General features: G+C 48.5%; 1 long non-coding RNA gene, 1 pseudogene and 1 gene segment (V, D, J or C); 1 reads left to right on the top strand and 2 right to left on the bottom strand.

Annotated features, from left to right (window-relative positions):
- Nucleotides 1-11144: 11144 nt before the first annotated feature.
- LOC136322483 (immunoglobulin lambda variable 6-57-like) lies at nt 11145-16349 on the bottom strand (annotated as a pseudogene).
- Nucleotides 16350-19283: 2934 nt separating this feature from the next.
- LOC136323204 (uncharacterized) lies at nt 19284-22514 on the top strand. The gene is made up of 4 exons (XR_010728936.1): nt 19284-19416; nt 19628-19820; nt 22055-22250; nt 22394-22514. It is a non-coding gene; the product is annotated as an uncharacterized lncRNA (long non-coding RNA).
- A 73-nt stretch (nt 22515-22587) lies between these two features.
- LOC136323203 (immunoglobulin lambda variable 6-57-like) lies at nt 22588-23189 on the bottom strand. The segment is given in 2 exon segments: nt 22588-22984; nt 23107-23189. Coding segments are annotated over 2 exon segments (324 nt in total).
- Nucleotides 23190-24215: the final 1026 nt, after the last annotated feature.

The following is a 24215-nucleotide window of genomic DNA, read 5'->3' as shown; positions in this document are numbered from 1 at the left end:
TGAGGTCAAGTCTCACTTTTTCCTCCTGGTTTGTGTCAACCAATCAAATCAAGGCTGTCACTCTGACTTCCTCAAAGGCAGCACCACAGTGTAATCTGGTCAGACGGTGGACCTGTGCCCTGTATCACTATGTGGGCATGAAAGGTACATCCAGAACGACAAAGATGACTAGGAGCACAGAGCCTGGCTCCGGGAGGAAGCTCCTCTTCTGCAAGTCCTTCCAGTCCGGTTCTGAGAGTTTCATCTGGGGCTACAGAAAACCCATTTCAGCATTATCAGAAACGACTCCAAGAGCCTCCACAATGTCCTTATTTGGCATCGCTGCCAGCTGCCAGCCTTTACAAACAGATCCAAATTCCACCTTTCCAGAACCGCAGTGCCCATATCCGGTACTTATTCCAATGGGCAGCCTGATCGGTGCAGCAACTAGTTTAGTAAAGTTTAGCAAGTTATTCAGATATGGAATAAATGGTAATCCAATGTAACAAAAAGAAATCTGATTGGTTTCTTTCCTTCTTTTTTTTAAGTGAGAGAAGGGGAGATAGAGAGACTGACTCCCACGTAAGACAGAGTGAGATTTACCTGGCAACCTCTGTCTGGGGCAGAAGTTAGAATCAACTGTGCTATCCTCAGCATCGGGGCAAGGCTCGAACCAATCAAGCTACTGGCTGTGAGAGAGGAAGAGGGAGAGAGAAGGGGGAGAGGGAGGGGAAGAGAAGCAGATGGTTGCTACTCATGTGTGCCCTGAACTGGGATTGAACCCGGGACTTTTGCAGCTGTGCTGGCACTCTATCCACTGAGCTAGCTGGCCAGGGCCAATGAGTTGTTTTAAATAGGAACCAGCTCGTAAAACTGAAATAAGGAAGACTGAAGTACACGTGGTCATCTATCTCCTTTCAAAAATTGGCTGAAACCAAACTGTGAGTGCTGCACCATTGCTTTCCTATATTGATTACTCCAAGGAGAATAACTTAAGAGAATGTGGAGGCATTGTTGCAAACTTTTTTGTTTTGAAATTAAACCCAAGTGCAGATTCTAGAATCATTGAGCTGAAATTTCTTGAAAGGAGAGTAATCTTTAAGCAGATTTTACAAACCATGATGAACTGGATTTATTCTATTCACGTTCTATGATTTTTGTGTGTTTTCATTTGACATTAAGATAATGATCTCTTAGGGACAAGGATATTTATTTTAAATTCAAAAGCGGTGTAAAGTCCAGTAAAGCACAAATTTTAAAACCTTCCCATTCTTTATGAGAAATACAGTAATTTCTAATAGGAATGTGCCTTCAGAATTTGGTTACCCACATAACTACTTTGCTGTTCTATGAAACTAAAGAAACAAAAAATTTAAATATGTATTTAAAAAACACAAATGTGTGAGTGCCAGTCTGCAAAGCTACTAATGCTACTTGTATGTCTGACCCAGTGATATCATTTATTCTAAGCAAAGCATTCACGGACCACCGACTTCACCATCAGGCCCTCTGGCTGGCTCCTGGGGGCTGGCACTGATCTCTGATAAATATTACTCTTGTAGGAAAGACATGTCAGAAGGCTGCTGTTTGTGGTTGATTTTCTCCTTTGGAGACATAGGAAGAGCTTTGGGGCTGTGATTATCATCTGTTTACTCTTAGATAGACAGACAGACACACACACACACGTGCGTGCTGGTGCGAGCATGATCTTCCCTAAAATACATTACGGCACTATGGATTTTCATATGGATGGATTTCACCTCCTGTTCCATTGGCTTTTTACTCTTGGAGAGGTGTTCTCTTTTCTGCCTCTGACTGTCCTTGTTGTTACTATATTGGTGTAAGTTTTTGTTTGTTTTACCCTTTTAAGGCGGTGAATATTTTACATAAAAATCAGAAAGCTATAGTGTGGCACCATTGAATCAGAAGCCCCTGGGCTCAGGTCTATTATTATCATTAAGTTCTTCCCACCTTAATAAATGTGTCAGAAGCTTGGAGAAAACGAGACTTCGGGTTTTTTTCAAACTTCTGCATCTGTGTGTGACTGTGAGGACCATCACTGTACCCGATCTGACAGTAATAGTCCGCCTCGTCCTCAGGCTGCAGCCCAGAGATGAGCAAGCACACTGACTTGGCTGAGTTGTCCTTGGTTCCAGAGACTCGGTTGGGGACCCCGGGTCCCAGCTCCTTGTTTGAGTCCGAGTAGTAGTACAAAAAGTACCGGGGAGCCCTCCCTGGCTTCTTCTGGTACCAGAAGATGTTTTTACCACCAACACTGAGGTCGCTGCTCAGGGTGCAGGTGAGTCTCGCTGTTGATCTTGAAGAGGCAGAGAGGAAGGGCAGCTGAGTCAGCACAGGCTGGGACAGGGAACCTGCAGACAGACACATCAGAGTGAATAGAAGGGTCAGGGTGCAGGTGCTCTGGGTCTCTGGGTGCTGTCCCCACCTGTGCAGTGAGAGAGGAGGACGAGGAGCACAGGGGTCCAGGCCATGGTGCTCACAGCTGCTCCTTAGTCCACAGAGCTGGAGCAGGCTGCCTAGGCCTCTTATCCCCTCCCAGCTGGCTCCACAGAGGAGGGACTGCTCATGCAAATATGCCCCATCCCCTGCCCCTCCCCCAGTACACTGACAGGGTCTAGGGCCCTGGCACAGGGAGGCCAGCCTGTTGCACTAGTTTCACCATGGATGGGGCTGGGAGGAAGCCGGTGCTGGGAGCACACACAGGGTCACATGCAGGGCACTCGGCCATGCCCAGAGAAGTCGTGTCTGCCCAGTCATAGAAAAGAAAGAGCCCAGCCTTGGAGCCTCCAGTCACTGGAGTACTGCCCAGGTGGGAGCTCCTGTTTTGCAGAAACCATCAGAGATGGTCTTGAGGCGCCCTCTGCTGGTCCCTGGGTGAACTGCTCCTCTTTCAAGCTGCTTCAACATCTAGCCTTCACCTGTTTTCTTGACTCCTGAGTTTTCAACACCTTAAGAATCATCATTACAGGCCCTGGCTTGTTGGCTCAGTGGTAGAGCATCTGCCTGGCATGCAGGAGTCCTGGATTCGATTCCCGGCCAGGGCACACAGGAGAAGCGCCCATCTGCTTCTCCACCCCTCCCCCTCTCCTTCCTCTCTGTCTCTCTCTTCCCCTCCTGCAACTGAGGCTCCATTGGAGCAAAGTTGGCCCGGGCGCTGAGGATGACTCCATGGCCTCTGCATCAGGCACTAGAATGGCTCTGGTCACAACAAAGCAACGCCTCAGATTGGCAGAGCATCACCCCTTGTGGGCATGCTGGGTGGATCCCACTTGGGTGCATGCAGGAGTCTGTCTGACTACCTCCCCATTTCCAACTTCAGAAAAATACAAAAATAAATAAATAAATAAGAATCATCATTACAGGGGATGATGCAAGTGCGGTCCTGGTGTGACCGTCATTGATTCTGGCACGTGTGGAATCTGAGAGCCTGAGGTCTTCTGTGGAGCTAAGGAACACAGGGAGGGGAGCAGAAAGCAAGCAAACAAACAAAAACAATGTGTCCCCATGGTGAGAGCTCAGAGGAGAGGCCTTTCTCTGGGAGCTGAGTGTGAACAGAAGTTTATTAAGGGAAAGAGATCCTCACAGAAGAGGACATAGAAGGTGAGGAATGTCCACCCTTCTGGGGCAGAGGGGAGAGGAGACTGCACACCCATGAGGGTTCTGCAGAGCAGGGGACTGAGTGTGGCCTGGACATCCAGAGGGACCTCTACTGGTCACCTGAGACTTTGTCTTGTGTGCAGGGACATTATTAATCTGGCTGTGCCTGTCACCAGTGCTTCAAATTAAAGATTTATGTCTGTGGATCATTCTAGGACTTTGTAAGGGGACATGCTGGGGCAGCTGGAGGAAAATGACTGCAAAAAAAACTGGGAAGGGCTGGAATGGCTCATGCCATGAATTAGGACACAGGGAGGTGATCGATTGAACTCCAGGCTGGGGAAGGGGGAGAAATGGTCCAGATTGTCAGTAGATGAATAGTATCCCTGAGAGAGGTGGGGATGCCCCACCAACACCAGTGTTTTCGGGTGGAAGGGCAGGTGAGAGGGCTGTTTATCGGGTTTCTGGTCCATTTGTCACATTGAGTCCAGGCTCTGAGACTGGAGATGTGTTAGGAAGGTTCAGGGACAATCAGTGCTGCAGAGACTGGTGTCCTCCTCTGTTGGAAGACTAACAGTATAAAAAGTCATCAATTGCGCCCTGGCCGGTTGGCTCAGCAGTAGAGCGTCGGCCTAGCGTGCGGAGGACCCGGGTTCGATTCCCGGCCAGGGCACATAGGAGAAGCGCCCATTTGCTTCTCCACCCCTCCGCCGCGCCTTCCTCTCTGTCTCTCTCTTCCCCTCCCGCAGCCAAGGCTCCATTGGAGCAAAGATGGCCCGGGCGCTGGGGATGGCTCTGTGGCCTCTGCCCCAGGCGCTAGAGTGGCTCTGGTCGCAACATGGCGACACCCAGGAGGGTCGCAACATGGCGACGCCCAGGATGGGCAGAGCATCGCCCCCTGGTGGGCAGAGCATCGCCCCCTGGTGGGCGTGCCGGGTGGATCCCGGTCGGGCGCATGCGGGAGTCTGTCTGACTGTCTCTCCCTGTTTCCAGCTAAAGAAAAATGCAAAAAAAAAAAAAAAAGTCATCAATTGCTAGAAGATTTTGGATGTGTCATTTATGAATTCATTCATTCATAAAGTCATCCTTTAAACAGATAAGTAAGGCATGTCTCACAGGAGTCAGGCTTGCGACATGGGAGGTGTCAAGCCAGAGCCTGGATCACTGGAGCAAGAGAACCCGGACACAGGCAGGGGTGCAGATGGCTCTGGAGGGGTGCCTGGGCTGACAGATTCCTGGCATCTCCCAGATGAGTCAACAGGTAAGACAGTGGATGCCTTACAGAGCCTTTCCTCCAAGTCTGCAGCTAGTGCAGGGAGGACAGTGTCTTTATGGATATAGGAACAAATTATAGGAGAAGGCAGAGAGGAGGTGGACCCTGCCCCTGTCCTGGGGTGAAATTCAGCAACACAGTTTATCAAGGCAGCTCGGAAGTGCACCACTCAGACTCACTTCTGGAACACTCTGAATGGGGAGCAGAGGTGCCCTGTAGTCTCACAGCCTTGAGGCTGCTCCAGGCATGATTGGCCCAGCAAGTGCCTAAAGCCCAGCCTTTCCTGCTATAGGCAGTGTCTTCATGGGTACCCCACATGCAGGAGACTTTCAGTCTCCCCTGCCCATCTGAGACTTCCCCAGACCTGCACTATGCTCTGAGGCTCTTCCTACCCATCCTTCTCTCCCCCTTCCCGGGAGCAGCCGTTCTATGAAGGCTTCCCTCCCTCTCCAGCTCCTTCCTGTTTGTCTGTGACCAGCGGTCCCTCCTCCAAAATATGACCCTTATTTGTCATCTACATCGCATAGAACTTCCAGATTAGAAAGATAGACAATCCCAAAGAAAAACATGTGGCTTGTTTTGTTAATTAAGAAAGTAAATCAATTTTAGAAGTATATCATTGACTTACTATGTTAATGTCTATATAATGTGTATCTTTACACATATATCATGGAAAAGTTAAAAGAGTCCCAAGAGGGGTGACTTCAGGAGTATGTACTGCTTTAAATTCTGTGTTTTGTGTCCTCTGAAGTTTTTTTTTTAATTTTATTTATTTATTTTTATTTATTTATTTTTTTTTCTTTTTGTATTTTTCTGAAGCTGGAAACGGGGAGAGACAGTCAGACAGACTCCCACATGCGCCCGACCGGGATCCACCTGGCACGCCCACCAGGGGTGAGGCTCTGCCCACCAGGGGGTGATGCTCTGCCCCTCTGGGGTGTCGCTCTGCCGCGACCAGAGCCACCCTAGTGCCTGGGGCAGAGGCCAAGGAGCCATCCCCAGCGCCCAGGCCATCTTTGCTCCAATGGAGCCTTGGCTGCGGGAGGGGAAGAGAGAGACAGAGAGGAAGGAGTGGGGGGGTGGAGAAGCAGATGGGCGCTTCTCCTGTGTGCCCTGGCCGGGAATCAAACCCGGGTCCCCTGCACGCCAGGCCGACGCTCTACCGCTGAACCAACCAGCCAGGGCCACATCTCACAATTTTAATGGTTGAGGACACCAGTGTCTTCCTATAATATGACATTGTTTGTAGCAGGTCAAAACAATGGTTTTTGTTCTGCTTCCCCATTCATCTCAACCACTGTGCTTTATCCAAACGACACTCCAATGCTATGAGAGACTCCACAGATGTACTCAGCCTCGTCCTCAGACTGGAGGCTGGAGATGGTGAGGTAGCGGTGAGCCCCGGAGCTGGAGCCCGAGAAGCGATCGGGGATCCCGTCCCCCTTGCTCTGGCTTCCGTCACTCTTAACATACATCACGTACCGAGGGGCCTTCCCTGGCTGCTGCTGAAACCATTCAATAAAGTAGGTGCTGTGCTCACTGCTCAGGGTGCAGGTGAGCTTGACCGAGCCTCCCAGGGAGGCAGATGCAGATGGGGGCTGGGTCAGCACAGGCTGGGATAGGGACCCTGAAAGACAGACACCCATTATGTCCAGAAGGAAAGACAAGACGGAACGACATTGCCAGCATGTGGTGGGAGGGGGGTTCAGTGAGCTGGGGAGTCAGGACCCGGGGACGTCCTGACCTGGGCAGTGAAGGAGGGTGAGGAGGAGGACTGGAGTCCAGGCCATGACGCAGACGCCGCAGAGCTCTGCTAAGGTGACACACTGCAGGTCTCTCTTATCCCTTGAGACACAGTAGAAAGGGTTCTTTATGCAAATTTACTCCTTCTTCTGCACAACCAAACCCCTCCTGAGGCCGTGAGTGCCACCTAATGTCCTGTGTCATATCTAGAAAGAGTGGATCTGGGCTACCGCCCAGCCTGAGGATCCCCAGGGGCCCAGGCAAGCCTCGTCTGTAGAGCACAATGAGCACTGAGTAGATGCAAAGGGACAGATGGCTGATTTCCCAGCTGAGGGCTAACACACCCCTCATCGCAGGCCAAGAGCACCTGCCACTAAGTCCTGGTTCATCAGGCTTGTGCCCAGAAGACAGGGGACTGGCAGAGGCTCCTGCCCCCACCACTGCCTTGACCACGCCCACTCCCTGCCCAAGTGCAGAGCGAGGCCCTCCTGGGCTCCTGCCTGCTTCCCCATTTCAGCCCGTGGTATTTCTCTGTTTGAGCCTCTTCAGTAGGAATAAACGAAATAATTCTTCCCGCTTTATAAGAAGTCCTAAGGTGAAGGTGCCTTTTGCGCAAGCTGTAAAAGACAGAAATGCACATTAAAACTGAGAATCGGGACAATTCATTCATGAATTCACTGTCCCAGCTTCTCCGGAAGCAGGTTTCTCTGCTCCTGCCTGACTCTTCATAGATCTGCACAGAGAAAACACGCAGTGAGCGCTTGGGGAAGAAAGTGGCCTGTTGGTTATTCCCTGGGAATGAGGGGAACTCCGGGAAGTAGAGGAAAAGTCCTGTGGTTTAAAGAGAAAATTAAAAATACCTGAGGCTTCTTGGGCATTAATGGGTTAGGGAAGCTGAGAAAAAGGAAGGGATGTGAGTGTCAACCTCCAAGGAAAGCTTTGGGACAAGTGTCCAGGCTTGTCTCTGTGTGCTGTCTGTGGAGCGGTGCTGGCGGAGCCCTGGGGGGAGGGGGGACTGCGGGGCACGCGTGGGGATTGGCTCCCGAGAGTGCATGCCGGCAGGAGGGCAGCCTCAGGCCCATGCCCACTGGGCGGCAGGTGTGCTGGGCCTCTATGTCACATGAGAGAAGAGGCCTGGGCACCCTGCTGGATGTGGGGTCCTGCAGGCCACACCTCCTTCAGGCCCCAGCTCTCCTGTGCGCTGGGCCTAAGAGCTTTCTGCCTCTGGACTCTAGTCTGAGGAGGCCCCAAAGAAGTGTTGGACTTCCTTCAAACTCAGGAGAAAAGGTGGGAGCACCCACCTGCTTACTATCAAGAAAAAGAGGTCTGGTGGCCCTCAGAAGCAAAACCCTGAAGGAGATGGAGGGGTTAGGGATGCCTGGATAGAGAGCCAGTTCTCAGCTGGGGTTCTGGTCCCGGCTCCACCCCTGCGCTCAGCAGGCCTCTGCCTCTTTCCAGGCCCTGTGCTCACTCATGCCCCAGGGCCTCAGGCCACCCCTGGTCCCAGGATGTGCCCACGGGGTCTGCCACTGGATGGCCCCTCTGTCCAGGCCCTGGCGTGGATCCCCCGGGGCTGCTCCTAACCATTGCCCTCCACCCTGCCCTCACCTTGTGCCCCTAAGGCCTTGGTACCCCCACGCCGCACTACTGCAAATGGCCCCCCTCCCGCAGTGGGCGGAGGGGGAGCTGGTGTTGGAAAGAGCCTCTGGGCCACACAGCTTCCCCAGGGCTTCACCCTGCACCACAGGCTCAGCAAGCTCAGCAGCATCAACAAAGGGATTGTGGACGGGCCAATGTGGAGGTCAACCTCTGCCACCTGAGCTCCCTGCTGGGCCACGACCCCCAGCTGCTCTTCCCACACTGCTCCCAGGCCCACATCTTCCTAGAGGCGCTTCCTGGAGAACTGTTTGCACACCGACCTGTGAAATTTCTACAGAGTGCTGTTTCCTGTTCACCGGGACACAGCAGAAGCTGCTGCCTTTATCCAGAGGGAGCCCGAGAAGGAGGACCACCAGTCAGCAAACACGTCAGGGCAAGTCATGCACGCAGAGTTTTCATAGCGAGCTCATAGGATTAATTAAGTGATTGCTAAAAATAATGGCTGTCATAGGCTTCACATTTACCAGTGGAGAGTGCAACATGCTTTCTCATTATATACTAGAAACTGACTTTTCATCTTACTTGGTGGTGTTCTGAAAATCTGTGTCATGTGTTTCTTGTTAGGACACTGCTTTGGCATCCTAGAACTTGTTAATATTTTAAACAAAACTTTCTCTACTTACATTTTTTTACTTATGGTCTTATTTTAACAGCAAGAGAAATGTGAGATAGTGATGTGTTTTCAGACATGATGAATGCCTGGGGAGTTGAATGCAGAAATCATCACGTCCACACTGTACCCTGACTCTAATTCTGCATTAACTGTGCAAATGGTCCAGTGATCTCCACACTTCCAGACTCACAGGGCCTGTTAGGAAATGACATATGACCAGGATCGCTTGATTACCTTGGGCACTCTCTCAGGGCACTCAGAGGGTCTTTGTCATTCAGCTCAGGCCGGACGCTCCCTGCTTAAATACTCAGTGACTCCTCACTGCTGTTTGCACAAAACCCCAACTCCTAGGCTCCCCTCAGGAGGCTTCCTGGTTGGCCCTGCCACCTCTCCCCACCATGCAGCACCCCCCTTTGGTCTAGACCTCCAGCTTTCTCACTCCCCTGTTTTTTTAAAACCCTCAATTCCAGTTTCTTTATGGTGTTCAGGACAACTCCTCCACTGCCTTTTGAGAATAGATGGAATGACACCTGAAATCATGGTGACAACACACATTTTAGCATCCCTGAGTGGCTCTCAGTACCAGGACATGCACCATCAATGCAGACAGAAATAGGGAATTCAGGATGAAGATGTTGAAGTTATGCAAACTACAGAGAATAGTTCATAGAATCACCTGCACCCGTTATAGCACTTCAACCATCATCTATAGTTCTCCTCTTCTTTAATCTTCCACCCTCTATCCCCTCATCCTACACCCTCACTGACTGTGAAACCACATTCACACACCATATCCCCTCATCAGTATGTGCTTTAGAATAAACATGCATTAATGTCCCTAAGCACTTGCCCATGAAAGTAATGGATTTTCCCTACTGCCCCATAAATGTGTGTGTCGGAATCTCAGGAATGGTTAGCTAATTGATTGTTGTGCTAATTGAAAGAGTGAATGAGGAACAAAATATCCTGTTTTTGGAGTCATGAGGTTCGTGGATGACATGTTTGAGAAGAAAGCCCAGACCAGCACGCACGTCCTCGATCATTTTCGGCTGTTTTCACTGATGTCACAGCGCAGAATCCTGTTTTCTTCAGAGTTCAAACCCATCGATCTTCCTTCATGAGTTTTCTGACCAAAGTCTTTCGTGGGACTTTTGGTTGAGGAGTTGACTATTAAATTTTACTTGTCACATGATGGATTTTGAGCTGTGTATTAGTATCATGTGACAATTGATGATCTTACAGAATCTTAGTAAAGTAAAATGTGAGCGGACAAACAACTCCCTGCATTCAGCAGTGTGTTTGCTCATGGAGCTTGTCTTGCCTTCTGTTCCCAGAATTTGCTGCATATTCACCTGTTGTTCTTGTCCATTCTTTCGGACCCATAGAAAAATATGGATTCCAAAAGTACAACACCTTGTCATGTGTTTATTTATTCTTGTGTCTCATGCTTGAAAAATACTCCAGCCTGGCTGGATAGTTCTGTTGGTTAGAGTGTTGTCCAGGTATGCAAAATCATGGTTTGATCCCTGCTCAGGGCACATACAGGAAAAGATCAATGTACCATCTGCCTCTCTTTCTTCCTTTCTTTCTCTAAAATTGATAAATAAATTAAAAAAAAATCTTAAAACTACACCAAAAGGTAATAAATGAAGATAGATATGCAATATTTTCATGTGCATTGTATACAATTTTAAAGAAAGAGCGGCACCACAGTCTGGCCAAAAACTGTACTCTGCTCTCTGGTTATCAGGAGATTTCATGTGATTGGTCACAGGCTCTCTGACCTCACGTGAGTGTGTGTAATGGTCCTAACAGATGGGGATGCAGGAAGACAGAGTAATAACACATCTGGTCTCTGTCTAGCTGAATGGCCTAAACGAGACTGAAAGTCAAAGATGTCCTAATGGCTGAAACCATGGCCTTTTAACACAGTGATTCTCAGACTGAGGTGATTAGGCTCCCTCAGGGGATATTTGGAATGTCTGAAGGTGTGTTTATGAGTCATAACTTAGAAAAAAGTGTGCTGCTAGCATCTTAGGTGTGAAGCACTGAGGATGTTTCTATGTCCTATGTGTACAGAAGACCCCTCTCCATACTTTATGTCCTGATCTCCAATGTCAGATGTGCAGAGGCTCAGAAATACTGTTCTAAACTAAGCCATCTCCTTGAAGTGATTGCAATGGAAATCGATAATCATCCTCAAGACGTGGGGGAAATCTGGAAAAAGAAAAAAACAGAAGGACTCAGAAACCGACAATCTCAACAGAAACACTGCAGCAGGGACAGAAAGGAACTCCTCTCTGTGGTGTGGATGGTGAGGGCAGACCCAGGACAGGGAGGCTCTGGGGAGTTTTGTTTCACTTCCCCTTGAGTCTGGAGCACTGTGTGATTATAGCTGCTGCTATCACTAGACTGACAGTAGTAGTCGGCCTCGTCCTCAGGCTGCAGCCCAGAGATGGTCAGAAAGGTGAGTTGGAGGACCTGTGGGTGGACCCGGAGAACCGATCTGGAACCCCAGAGGGTCTCTTGTCATCATCGTAAATAAGAGTGTTGGGGACACTGCCCAGGCATTGCTGGTACCAGGACACATAGGTGCTCCCAATGTTGCTGCTGATACGAGTGCAGGAGATGGTGACTTTCTGTCCAGGAGACCCCGACACAGAGCGGAGCTGAGTCAGCACAAACTGGGCCCAAGATCCTGCAAGGAGGGAGCAACACAGAGATCAGGGAGGACAGAACAAACCCCTTTCTCAGGGAGGGGGCAGAGGTCATCCTCCCAGGTGACAAACAGGTGCCCTCCCAGAATTCCCTCAGGCTCCACCTGTACAGTGAGCCAGGAGGGCGAGGAGGAGTGGAGCCCAATCCATGGTGCAGACGCCCCAGACTCTGCTTCCTGACCCACAGCCAGGCCTGAGCCTTTACTCTTCTTATATGTCCCCTGACACAGAGGGGGGAGTCTATGCAAATCTTCCTCTTTCTGGAGGATGTGCAATCTTCCTTTTTCTTAGGTTCCTTTCACAGAGCCAGGATCCAGCTGATATGAGGAAACTAGAGGAGTGGGAGAGCTTCAGCCCAAGGATGACACAGGGAACCTGCAGAGGCAGGGAGGGGACTCAGAGCTTAGGAACTGGGGCACGTGTTCCTTAGGGTGGATGTAGGAGACATGGCAGTCTCAGGCAACAGCTGGGTCTAAGGGCTCCTACCCTTATCCTGGCCCTGATGGGTCCCCCTCACGGTTCCAGTCTTCTCAGATAGGCTCATTTCACTTAATAATATGTGTGTGTTATGTTTCTTCGTATTTTTCTGTGTCCTGATGAGTTATTATTTATATTTCCAATCATATTCCATTATATAAATGGACAAGAATTTGCTAACTCATTCACTTATTAAAGGACATAACAGTTGCTTTTTAAGTTATAACAAGCATGAATAAAGAAGCTACAACTTTTGTGCTCATGCTTGTTTGGACATAACTAGTATAGGTAAACACCCAGCAATGTGATGTCTATATTGTATCAGGTAAAAGTGTGTTTAGCTTTGTAAGAAACTGACATAGGGCCTTGAAAAACAGCCATGCTATTTTGCACTCCCAGCAGCATGAGTTAGAGTTCCTGCTGCCCACATCCTGGGTAGCATTTACTGTGATTCGTGTACTGAGTGTTAGCCATTCTAATGAGACTAGCGGCATCTCTTGTTTAAACTTGTAATGCCCAATGACACTGTGTTGAGCACATTCTCAGGTGCTGACTCCCAGGTGTACATAGTCCTCAGTGATGAGACTGCTCAGATCTGCTCAGTGGGCAGGCGTTCCCTAATATCAGGGACTGGAGCTATATTATAAAGATTATTTATATTTATTAAAATATAATATACTACCTCTCGATAATTGGTAAAAATACACAGATTGTGAAAGTCACTTCATATCAAATTAAATACAATCAAGACTCCTTTAAGTGGTGATAATTTAAAAATGTAATATTCACATTAAATTTTAATATTGTACACACTTGCTTCTATGGATGATATCAAAATGAAGTTTTCAAAACATGTTTTACCACTTAGTATCAATATGTATTTTTTTCCATTTTCAGTTTAATTCGGTATTTAATGGAAAATTGAAGTGTTGTGTGATTTTCTATCTACATATTTTGAGCTGAAAATGAGGCCTGGACAATTGAATCCATGAGGCGTGGGGGCTGAGATATGAGGTAAGTGTATGAGCCAGAGCTGACTGCTCATGTGCCTTTCTGGGTACACAGGTGCAGGGAAGTCACACTTCAATACGGATACTGCCTGCCCAAGTGTGCAAGAGCCAGTCGAGAACTTTTCTAGCCTGCCTGGCCCAGAACCCTGAGCCTCCAGCACAGTCCACTAGCGCCCCTGCTGGTCAAAGAACACATCCCATTTCTCACCACCCAGCTCTCCTGGAAGGGCACTGGTTTGTGAAATTGGGTTATTCTGATGCCACTACCCAGGGCAGTAGAATCAATAGATCCCCTCAGTGTAGTTTTGTGTTGAGACATTCATTTTTAAAGGTCACTAATGATGTCCAGGCAGCAAAAAGAAGTGCAAGGTTACCAGATATTACAGGATTGTTTGAGCTTCGAGTTTACTTCTATTTTGCCCTGGGGTTCATTACTGGTAAGTGACTACCTAATAACAAGATCTCGGATTAAAGTTCTGCAAAGAACCTTGTTGGTTCCTACCTGGCGATACTCTACTTGGTGAGCCTTGCCAGTGGATTGATTTGGTTGCTGTGGTTGTTGTCAGGGCTTCCGTCTACCTCCCCGTCCTCACTGCACATGTCCTGGGTCTTTATCTGTGTCTTTGCCATGAGAATATGAAGCTGTCAGAGAAGAAAGATCTTTTGTTGTTGATTAATTCAGTGTGTTCTCATTTATGCTTGAACTCAACCTGGAAGTGCATATACACAGAGGTGGGCAAAGGTACGTTTACAGTTGTACTACAGATAAACAATACAATATTAATGACTAAGAATACAAGTCTAAACTTTATGTTGCATGTACTCACAAATGTTAAGTCACACTTGCACACAAACACACACACACATATATATATTTGATAAATATAAGATATTTTTTGTCTAATTTTGTGATTTTCCTCAACATTATCATAAAAGCACATCTCATCTCTTTTCAGAGCTTACTTCTTCATTTCTGACCTAAAACTGCTCCTTCCCTTTTGTGTCCTAATCCTCATTAGCCCTGATACAGTTCATTTTTTAAAAGTTTGGTGGTTTTCATGGGGCTTGGATTTATAATTTAATACCTCCAAACATAGATGTTTACTCATTATCACACCAAAGAAAGAACCACAGAGGGAAAGGTATGAGACGTCATGTGGTTACAGTGGAGGAACTGAGCAGGTGACAGGTCTGAGAGCCATGTCCTCACAGGGAGGGCCCCCCAGAACCTGCAGATCAGGGGTCCTCAGAGGGCAACCTCTGGGAAACAGAGAAGGCAGCTTTCCTGAGCGGTGAGGGGGCAGGGGACGGGCATCAATCCCAGGCCGGGAGCAGGGCCATGCAGGGAGGCGGGAGAGGGCCCCCGAGTGTCCCAGGGCACAGATGCCAGACTTGTGCATTTCTTGTCACCTGCCCAGCAGCTCTGAGGGGTATTTTGTATCTCAGTACAAAGTGATTCTTTTTGAATGAAAGGCCAGTAATAAAAGTAAATCTTTTACTGACCACTGAAGACAGACCAAGGCTAGAACATAAGGCCGCCTAGTGTAATAGCCCTGGTGACAGCAGAAGCTGTCTCATGACCAGTGGGTGACGGTCACAATCAATGACATGGAAAACGATGGGTCTTTGGGGAGAGGAGAACTATTATTACTTCAGTTTCCCTTGACACAGGTGTTCTTTGTGTATGGGGTGGTATTTATCTAAGTGACAATGATAGTCAGCCTCCTCATCAGGCTAAAGGTCAAAGGAGGTCAGAGAGGCCATGTGCACAACCAGGAGCCAGACAAGAGGGCTGGACCCCTGACTGTCAGACACCTTTGTCCTTGATCACAGGTAAGGGCTGTGTGCTGGCTGGGTGCTCACTGTGTTTGCTGCTCCATGCTCAGGATAAAGTGATCTCAGATCCTGGCTCATCAGGAGCTTCACAGGGAGAGTTACAGACACTGGGGCATCCCTGTTCCTGGTGTCTGACAGCCCAATGTCACCCCAGATTATTGGAAAGCTCCTGTGGGGAGAAAGAACAGGACACAGTCAGGGCCTAGGGGCTCAAGAAGGTTCCTCTCAGGAGTCCCCATGAGCCTGAGTGCTGTCGGCTGTATGAGCACCTGTTCCATGGACCCACCTCACCCCTTCCCTCAGAGTGAGCTACACATTTCCCCAGGAACAGTGGAGCATTTTCACCCCATCTAGACCCTCAAAAAGATTTTTTGACCTCAGGCGACAAATTTCCCTCTTGGTAACCCCCTCTGTCCTGATTGAACAGCAGGCTCAGGTGCCCAGCAGAGGTTGCCCCAGCTCTGAGCTGGAAGTCCTCCCGGGCCGGAGTCGCCACCCGGGACCTCACATCTTGGTACCTCGTCCAGTACTCAGAGCTCTTCTGCTGCCTGTGCTCAGGCGCTCGGGAGGAAGTGAGGTCCTTGCTCTGACCTCTCACAGGGAAAAGTCCTGGCTGTGGAAGAAGATCCACCTGCAGGGATGCTTCCCGAGTTGTGGAAAAATTTTTTTCAAATGCTGTTTCCTTGTTTCAAGAGAAACACAGCAGTCCCTCATGCTCTAGTTTTATTACACATAGCTAACAGGCAAGATTTCAGTGTCTTAATAAATAATTTCTCATTCGTATTGATCTTGTTATACTGAGAATTCAGAAACATGGTAAAAAATGGGAGTAGACTCCACATAAACCATGAGTTAGTTCCCAGTATAATTTACACATTGAAATTATTTTGAAATGTTCATTTTTAATAAACTAAGACTCTGGGGAGGCTGAGGTTTATGTCCCACTTCCCCATCTGTGTGTGTCACTGTGAATAACACCACTGTGCCAGGTCTCACAGTAATAGTCCGCCTCGTCCTCAGGCTGGGGCCCAGAGATGAGCAGGAGCCCCGCATTGGCCTAGGTGTCTTTGGATCCAGAGAAGCGGCTGGGGACCCCAGGGCCCAGGTCCTTATCTGAGTCTGAATTGAACCACAGAAGGTACCGGGGAGGGCTACCTGGCCTCTGCTGGATCCAGTTTATATCAGAGTCACTAACATTGAAGCCACTGCTCAGGGTGCAGGTGAGTCTGGCTGATGCTCCAGGAGATGCAGAGAGGGAGGGCGGCTGAGTCAGCACAGGCTGGGACAGAGAACCTGCAAACACAGTCACCAGTGTGTGAGGGATCAGGGCCCAATAAATATTCTCAGGATGTCCAGTGTCCCCTGAACCTGTCCCTACCTGTGCAGTGAACGAGGAGCACGAGGAGGAGAGGGGTCCAGGCCATGGTGCTCACAGCCCTGAGCCCACAGTGGGTCTGAGCTGCCTCAGGCCTCCTTTTCTTCTCCCCCTTCTGCCAGGGGAGGGGCTGTCCATGCAAATGTGTGTCCCTCAGTGACCGCCAGCCCCTCCCTCAGCCTTGGGGCTGAGCTCAGCTCACACCCCGACTGAGGTGGCTGAATGTTGGCTTCACCACTTAGGACAAATATTTACATCTTCAGAGAAATATTCAGATATTGGATTGCTGGTTAATTCACAAATATCAGCTTAATGGTGGAGGGCAGTTTGAAGCCAATGATGGCGCACATGCTGTGAGTATGCCTGCGAATGCCTGTCCATCCCGGGAAGTAGAACTAACAAGGAGAACAATATATGGGAGAAAACGTTTCAAACACATGGGGTCACACGAGGCTGTACTAATAACAACCTCCATACCTTCTATCTATGGAAGGCCATCACTCTGGCTGCCCTGTGAGTTCAGTTGTCTGGTCATGTAATTTTATATCAGATGACAGTGTTTGTGTCCAGGCTTTTCAAAGGGCAGGTGGTGTCTTGGTTCATCTCCCGGTTCTGTGACTGTGTTAATCACTACTACAGATTCCCAGCAGTAATACTCAAGCCTTGTCCTATAGATTAGGGCCCCAGATTAGGGCTCATGACAGCTCTGTGGCCAAGGAGGGACCCTGAGAACCAGTCAGGGGTCCAGAACTGCTTATTGTTTGTATCAAAAATCAATGAATGTCCGGGTGCTTGGCCAGATTCCTGCTGAAACCAGTGTGACCACACACTGCTGGTACATGCTCCAGTGCCAGAGCCACATGAGAGAGTGACTGTCTCTCCTGGGAACACAGTCAGAGAGGGGTCCTGAGTCACCACAGCCTGAGAGAGGGACCATAAAATGAAACGAAATTAGAACATGTCAGGAATGAAGTATAGAGTCAGATAGGTCGATTATAAGACTGCTCTCTGAAATGTTTGTGAACCTGGGCACTGAGTGAGGAAGGAGGTGGAGAGGAGTCCAGGTCATGGTGGAGACTTCCCAGGATTCCTTGAGCTCAAGCTGGTGTTTGCCTCTGGGGAATCTTTATTTTCTCCTTAGCTTCCTTGGTAAAGGGTGTTCGGTGGTGCATTATGCAAATAGCTTTACTCTCAGGAGGAGGCTGGCATGGCTGTCCCTTTAACAGAAAGCCCGTCTATCACTTCTAACTCAGGCCATGAGCATCAGCCCTGGGCCCATTTATTTAGGGCCATCTGAGTTGGTTTCAGGCCTTGTAGATATAAGAAGAAACACAGCGTCCCCTGGTGAAGTCCTCTAGAGAATATTTAGGTTAGTGTGAACAATTTCCTCAATTTATAAACATATTAGCACACAAATAAATAAGACAATAAATAAACATTATGTATTCTTGATCCCTCCAGACTTTTATTTTAAAATTACTTCTATTGTATTTTCATTTCTACATATTTATTGGATTTCTTTTTATGACTTCTATTTCTATTCTGAGGTTCTCTCCTTTTTCCATTCTTCCTGGGCCTGTGTCCTCACACAGCGTCTCATATCTTAGTGCCTGGTCCCTGAGACACAGTTCTCCTAGACCATCCCTGAGCATGGGAGCTGAGGAGGGACAGGAAGTTTTCTGCCCTGACCCCTCGATGGACAGTCTATGCTGTGGAAAATATTCCACCTACTGGGGTGGTCCCTGAGCTCTGGGGAGAATGACCTGGAACAGGCTTTTTTTTTATTTGTTTCAAGAGAATAAAGGAAGCTTTAATGTCTCTGGTTTTATCACATGAAAAGCCAGACAACATTTCAGTGTCATCTTGAAGTATTATTTTTTCTGTGGATTGGAAACATTGAATGGATAATAGTAGCACATTGTCGACTATTCACATTGTGAATCAGAAATACTTCCATGTAGAGTTTGTGTATATACAATTTATTAAACTGTCATGAACAAGACTCTGAGCAGGCTGAGATTTATGTCCCACTTCCCCATCTGTGTTGTCACTGTGAGGAGCACCACTGTGCCCGATCTGACAGTAATAGTCCGCCTCGTCCTCAGGCTTTAGCCCAGAAGAGCAAGTACGCTGTATTGACTGAGGTGTTCTTAGATCCAGATTCTCTGTTGGGGACCTTGGGTCCCAGCTCCTTGTTTGAGTCTGAACAGTAGTACAAAAAAAACGAGGAGCACTCCCTGGCTTCTGCTGGTGCCAGTAGCTGCTTTTACCACCAACACTGAGGTTGCTGCTCAGGGTGCAGGGGAGTCTCGCTGTTGATCCCGGAGAGGCAGAGAGGGAGGGCAGCTGAGTCAGCACAGGCAGGGACAGGGAACCTGCAGACAGACACATCAGAGTGAATAGAAGGGTCAGGGTGCAGGTGCTCTGGGTCTCTGGGTGCTGTCCCCACCTGTGCAGTGAGAGAGGAGGACGAGGAGCACAGGGGTCCAGGCCATGGTGCTCACAGCTGCTCCTTAGTCCACAGAGCTGGAGAGGGCTGCCTAGGCCTCTTATCCCCTCCCAGCTGGCTTCACAGAGGAGGGACAGCTCATGCAAATATGCCCCATACCCCTCCCCCAGTACACTGACAGGGTCTAGGGCTCTTGAACAGGGAGGTCAGCCTGCTGCACTAGTTTCACCATGACTGGGGTTGGGAGCTCACAGGATTTCACATGGAGGGCGCCTGGCCAGGCCCAGAGGAGTCATGTCTGCTACTCTGTAGGCAGCAAAGGGCCCAGCCCTGCAGCCTCCAGTTACTGGAGTGCTGTCCAACTGGGAGCTCCTGTTTTCCAGAAACTGGCATAGCCAGTCATGCGTCGCCTTCTTCTGGTCTTTGGTTGGACCGCTCCTCTTTCAAGCTCTTTCAACATCTATAGCCTTCACCTGTCCTTGATTCCTATGTTCCCAACAGCTTAAGAATCATCCCTGCAGAGGACAATGCAAGTGCGGTCTGGTGTGATCGTTAGTGATTCGTTCACACATGAATCATAACCCAGGAGAGCCTGAGGACTGCTGTGGAGCTGAGGAACACAGAGAGAAGAGCAGAAAGCTGAAATAAACAAACAATAAACAAAAGGGTGAGTCTCATTGAGATGGGGGTCCAGTGGAGGGGATTGCTCTGGGTGCTGAGTGTGAACAGAGGCTTATTAAGGGGACACAGATCTTGGCACTGTCCAATTGGCCCAGTGGATAAAGCATCCCAAGTTCGATTCCCAGTTAGGGCACAAATGAGAAGCCACCATTGCTTCTTTTACAATTCCTCTCCCCCTACTCTCTTCCCTCCTGCAGCCAGAAGATTGACTGGTTCGAGCATTGGCTCAGGCACTGAGGTTAGCTCGGATGTTCTGAGAGTCAGTGGTTGGAGCATCGGCGCAAGAGTGGAAGCCCTTCAGGCAGTATGTGGGAGTCTGTTTCACTACCTCACCTCCTCTCACTTGAAAAACGAAAGGGACACAGATCTTCACAGAAGAAGATATAGAAGGTGAGGAATGTTTACACTTCCAGGGCAAATAGGAGAGGAGGTTGCACATCTATCAGGCTTCTGCAGAGCATGGGGCCTGGCATGGCTTGGACATCCAGAGGGACTGCTTTGGGCTATCTTGAGTTTTCATTTGGTGTTCTTGGATATTATTAATCTGGATGTGCTTGTTACCAGTGCTTTACATTAAGTATTTAGCTCTGTGGAAAGTTCCAGGACTTTGCAAGGGGACATCCTGGGACAGCTGGAAGAAAATGACAACAGAAAAAACTGAGTAGGCTGACATGGCTCATGCCCCAAGTTAGGACACATGGAGGTGACCTATTGGACCCCAGGCCAGGGAAGTGGGAGAAATGGTCCAGAGTATCAGTAGATGATGGTATCCCTGAGAGAGGCGGGGATGCCCCACCGACACCGGTGCTGTTGGGTGGAAGGGCAGGTTTGTGGTCCATTTGTCACATTGAGGCCAGGCTCTGAAAGTGGAGATGTGTTAGGAAGATTCAGAGACAATCAGTGCTGCAGAGACTGGTGTCCTCCTCTATGGGGCGACTAACAGTATAAGAAGTCATCAATTACCAGGGGACTTTGGATGTGTCATTCAGGCATTCATTCATTCATAAAGTCATCCTTTAAACAGATAAGTAAGGCATGTCTCACAGGAGTCAGGCTTGCTACATAGGAGGGGTCAGGCCAGAGCCTGGATCTCTGGAGCAGGAGGATCTGGGCACAGGTGAGGGTGCAGATGGCTCCGGAGGGGCGCCCAGGCTCACGGATTCCTGGCATCTCCCAGATGAGTCAACTGGTAAGACAGTGGGTTTTCTACAGAACCTTTCCTCCAAGTCTGCAGCTAGGGCAGGGAGGAGAGTGTCTTCAAGGATGTAGGGACAAATTAGAGGAGAAGGCAGAGAGGAGGAGGGCCCTGCCCCTGTCCTGGGGGTGGAATGCAGCAACACAGGCCATCAAGGCAGCCCTGGAAGTGCACCACTCAGACTGACTTCCAGGAGACTCTGAATGGGGAGCAGAGGTGCCCTGTAGTCTCACAGCCTTGAGGCTGCTCCAGGCATGATTGGCACAGCAGGTGCCTAAAGCCCAGCCTTTCCTGCTATAGGCAGTGTCTTCATGGGCACCCCACACGCAGGAGACTTTCAGTCTCCCCTGTCCACCTGAGACTTCCCCAGACCTGCGCTATGCTCTGAGGCTCTTCCTACCCATCCTTCTCTCCCCCTTCCTGGGAGCAGCCGTTCTATGAAGGCTTCCCTCCCTCTCCAGCTCCTTCCTGTTTGTCCGCGACCAGCGTTCCCTCCTCCAAAATATGACCCTTCTTTGTCATCTACTTTGCATAGAACTTCCAGGTTAGAGAACAAAACAATCCCAAAGAAAACATGTGGCTTGTTTTGTAAAGTAATATACTGAATCAATTTTTAAAGTATATCATTGACTTACTATGTTAATGTCTATATAGTGTGTATCTATACACATATATTATGGAGAAGGTAAAAGAGTCCCAGAAGGGGAGACCACAGGACCATGCACTGCTTTAAATTCTGTGTTTTGTTTCCTCTGAAGTTTTAAGAAGTGCATTTGCCCCAGAGAAACACCATCTGATGAAATCTGTGAACATGTCTCTGGGTGTGTCCATGTGGGACGTCATATTACAGGTGTAGTTGATTTTTTAAACTTACAGGTGATCCCTGTATGATGAATTAGGCTATGGCATCTCTTCATAATGTGTAGCTCAGGGAATGCTTCCAAAGAGGAGGGATTTGCATTTTCTTTCTCGGTGCCTAAGTGTATCCTTCACATTTACAGAAATGGGAGAAGAGGGTAAATTTAAACAGATGCCTGTTCTTTTCAGACTCATAGAAAAATACAGACACCAAGAGTACCAGAACTATTATGATTTTATTCTTCCTTGTGTCTCATGCTTGAAAAATACTCCAGCCCTGAACGGAAAGCTCAGGTGCTTAGAGTATAGTCCCATTACGCAAAGTTCGTGTGTTTGATCCCTGGTCGGGCACACACAGAAAAAAATCATATTTCTGTCTGTCTGTCTTTCTTCCTTCTTCTCTCTAAAATTGATAGATACATTTAAAAAATACTCTTGAAAGGACAAATACACCAAAAGATAATACATGAAGATAGATATGCTACATTTTCATGTGCATTATATAAAATTTCAATATATGAACTTCACTCGTAGTCTGGCCAAAAATTTTACTCTGCTATCTTGTTGACAGGATATTCCATGTGACTGGGTCACACTCTCTGACCTCATGTGAGTGTGTGTAATGGTCCTAACAGAGGAGAACGCAGAAGCACAAAGAGATGACACATCTAGTCTCCGTTCAGCTGAATGACCTAAACAGGAATAAATGTTGAAGGTGTCCTAAGGCTGAAAACATGTCTTTTTAACACAGTGATTTTCAGACTGTGGTGAGTAGAATCCCTCGGGGGACATTTGGAAATGTCCGAAGGTGTGTTTATAGATCATTACTTAGAGAAGAGGGTACTACTAGCAATGTAGGCATAAAGCCCAAAGGATGTTTCTAAATACCCCATGTGTACCCCCTCCACAGGTGATGGCCCTATCTCCAATGACAGACACGCAGAGACTCAGAAATCTGGTTCTGAATGAAATCATCTCCAGGAAATGATTAAAATGTAAATAGGCAATCATCATCAAGACATGGGGGAAATCTGGAAAAAAAAAAAAAGAGAAGGACTCAGAAACTGACAATCTCAACACAAACATTCCAGCAGGAGACAGAAAGGAACTCTTCTCTGTGGTGCGGACGGTGAGAATGGGGAGGCTCTGGGGAGTTCTGGTCTCACTTCCTCATGAGTCTGGAGCACTGTGTGATTATAGCCGCAATCACTAGACTGACAGTACTAGTCGGCCTCGTCCTCGGGCTGCAGTCCAGAGATGGTCAGAGAGGCGGCGTTGGAGGAGCTATCGATGGACCCAGAGAACCGATCCGGAACCCCAGAGGGTCTTTCGTTATCACCGTATATAACAGTGGTGGGGGCACTGCCCGGGCGCTGCTGGTACCAGTGCACATATCTGTCACCAATGTTGCCGCTGCTGCGGGTACAGGAGATGGTGACCTTCTGTCCAGGAGACCCCGACACAGAGCGGGGCTGAGTCAGCACAAACTGGGCCCAGGACCCTGCAAGGAGGGAGCAACACAGATTCAGGGAGGACAGAACAGACCCCTTTCCCAGGGAGGGGGGAGAGGTCATCCTCCCAGGTGACAAACAGGTGCCCTCCCAGAATTCCCTCAGGCTCCACCTGTACAGTGAGCCAGGAGGGCGAGGAGGAGTGGAGCCCAATCCATGGTGCAGACGCCCCAGACTCTGCTTCCTGACCCACAGCCAGGCCTGAGCCTTTACACTTCTTATATGTCCCCCTGACACAGAGGGGGGAGTCTATGCAAATCTTCCTCTTTCTGGAGGCTGTGCAATCTTCCTTTTCCTTAGGCTCCTTGTACAGAGCCGGGATCCAGCTGATATGAGGAAACTAGAGGAGTGGGAGGGCTTCAGCCCAAGGATGACACAGGGAACCTGCAGAGGCAGGGAGGGGACTCACAGCTCAGGAACTGGGGGCACGCGCTCCTTCGGGTGGATGTAGGAGGCATGGCAGCCTCAGGTGACAGCTGGGTCTGGGTGCTCCTGCCCTTATCCTGGCCCTGATGGGCCCCCTCACGGTTCCAGTCTTCTCAGATTGGCTCACTTCACTTAATAATATCCGTGTGTTACGTTCCTTCATGTTTTTCTGTGTCCTGACTAATTATTATTTATATTTCAATCATATTCCATTGTATAAATGGACAGGAATTTGATAATTTATTCACTTATTAAAGAACATAGCAGTTGTTTTTTTAAGTTATAACAGACGTGAATAAAGAAGCTACAACTTTTTGTGCACTTGTTTGGACACAAATAACTGATATAAATAAACACCCAGGAATGTGATACCTATATTGTATCACATAAAAGTGTGTTTAGTTTTGTAAGAAACTGACATAGGGTCACAAAAGCAACCATGCTATTTTGCACTCCCAGCAGCATGAGTTAGAGTTTCTGCTGCCCACATCCTGGGTAGCATTTGCTGTCATCCGTGTATTGAGGGTTACCATTCTAATGGGACTAGTGGCATCTTTTGTTTAAAGTTGTAATGCCCAATGACACATTGTATTGAGCATATTCTCCCACGCTGACCACCCAGGTGTACATAGTCGTCAGTGATGAGACTGTTCAGATCTGCTCAGTGGGCAGGCGTTCCCTAGTACTGGGACTGGAGCTGTATTATAAAGATTATTTATATTTATATTTACTAAAATCTAATATAATATCCCTCAATAATTGGTAAAAATACCGATTTGCCAGAAACGCTATACA

Source organism: Saccopteryx bilineata, chromosome 2 (genome assembly GCF_036850765.1).
Source record: "Saccopteryx bilineata isolate mSacBil1 chromosome 2, mSacBil1_pri_phased_curated, whole genome shotgun sequence".
In the NCBI taxonomy this organism is placed as follows: Eukaryota; Metazoa; Chordata; class Mammalia; order Chiroptera; family Emballonuridae; genus Saccopteryx; species Saccopteryx bilineata.
The sequence above is the reverse complement of the archived record's forward strand: the minus strand, read 5'-3'. Positions and strand labels throughout refer to the sequence as shown.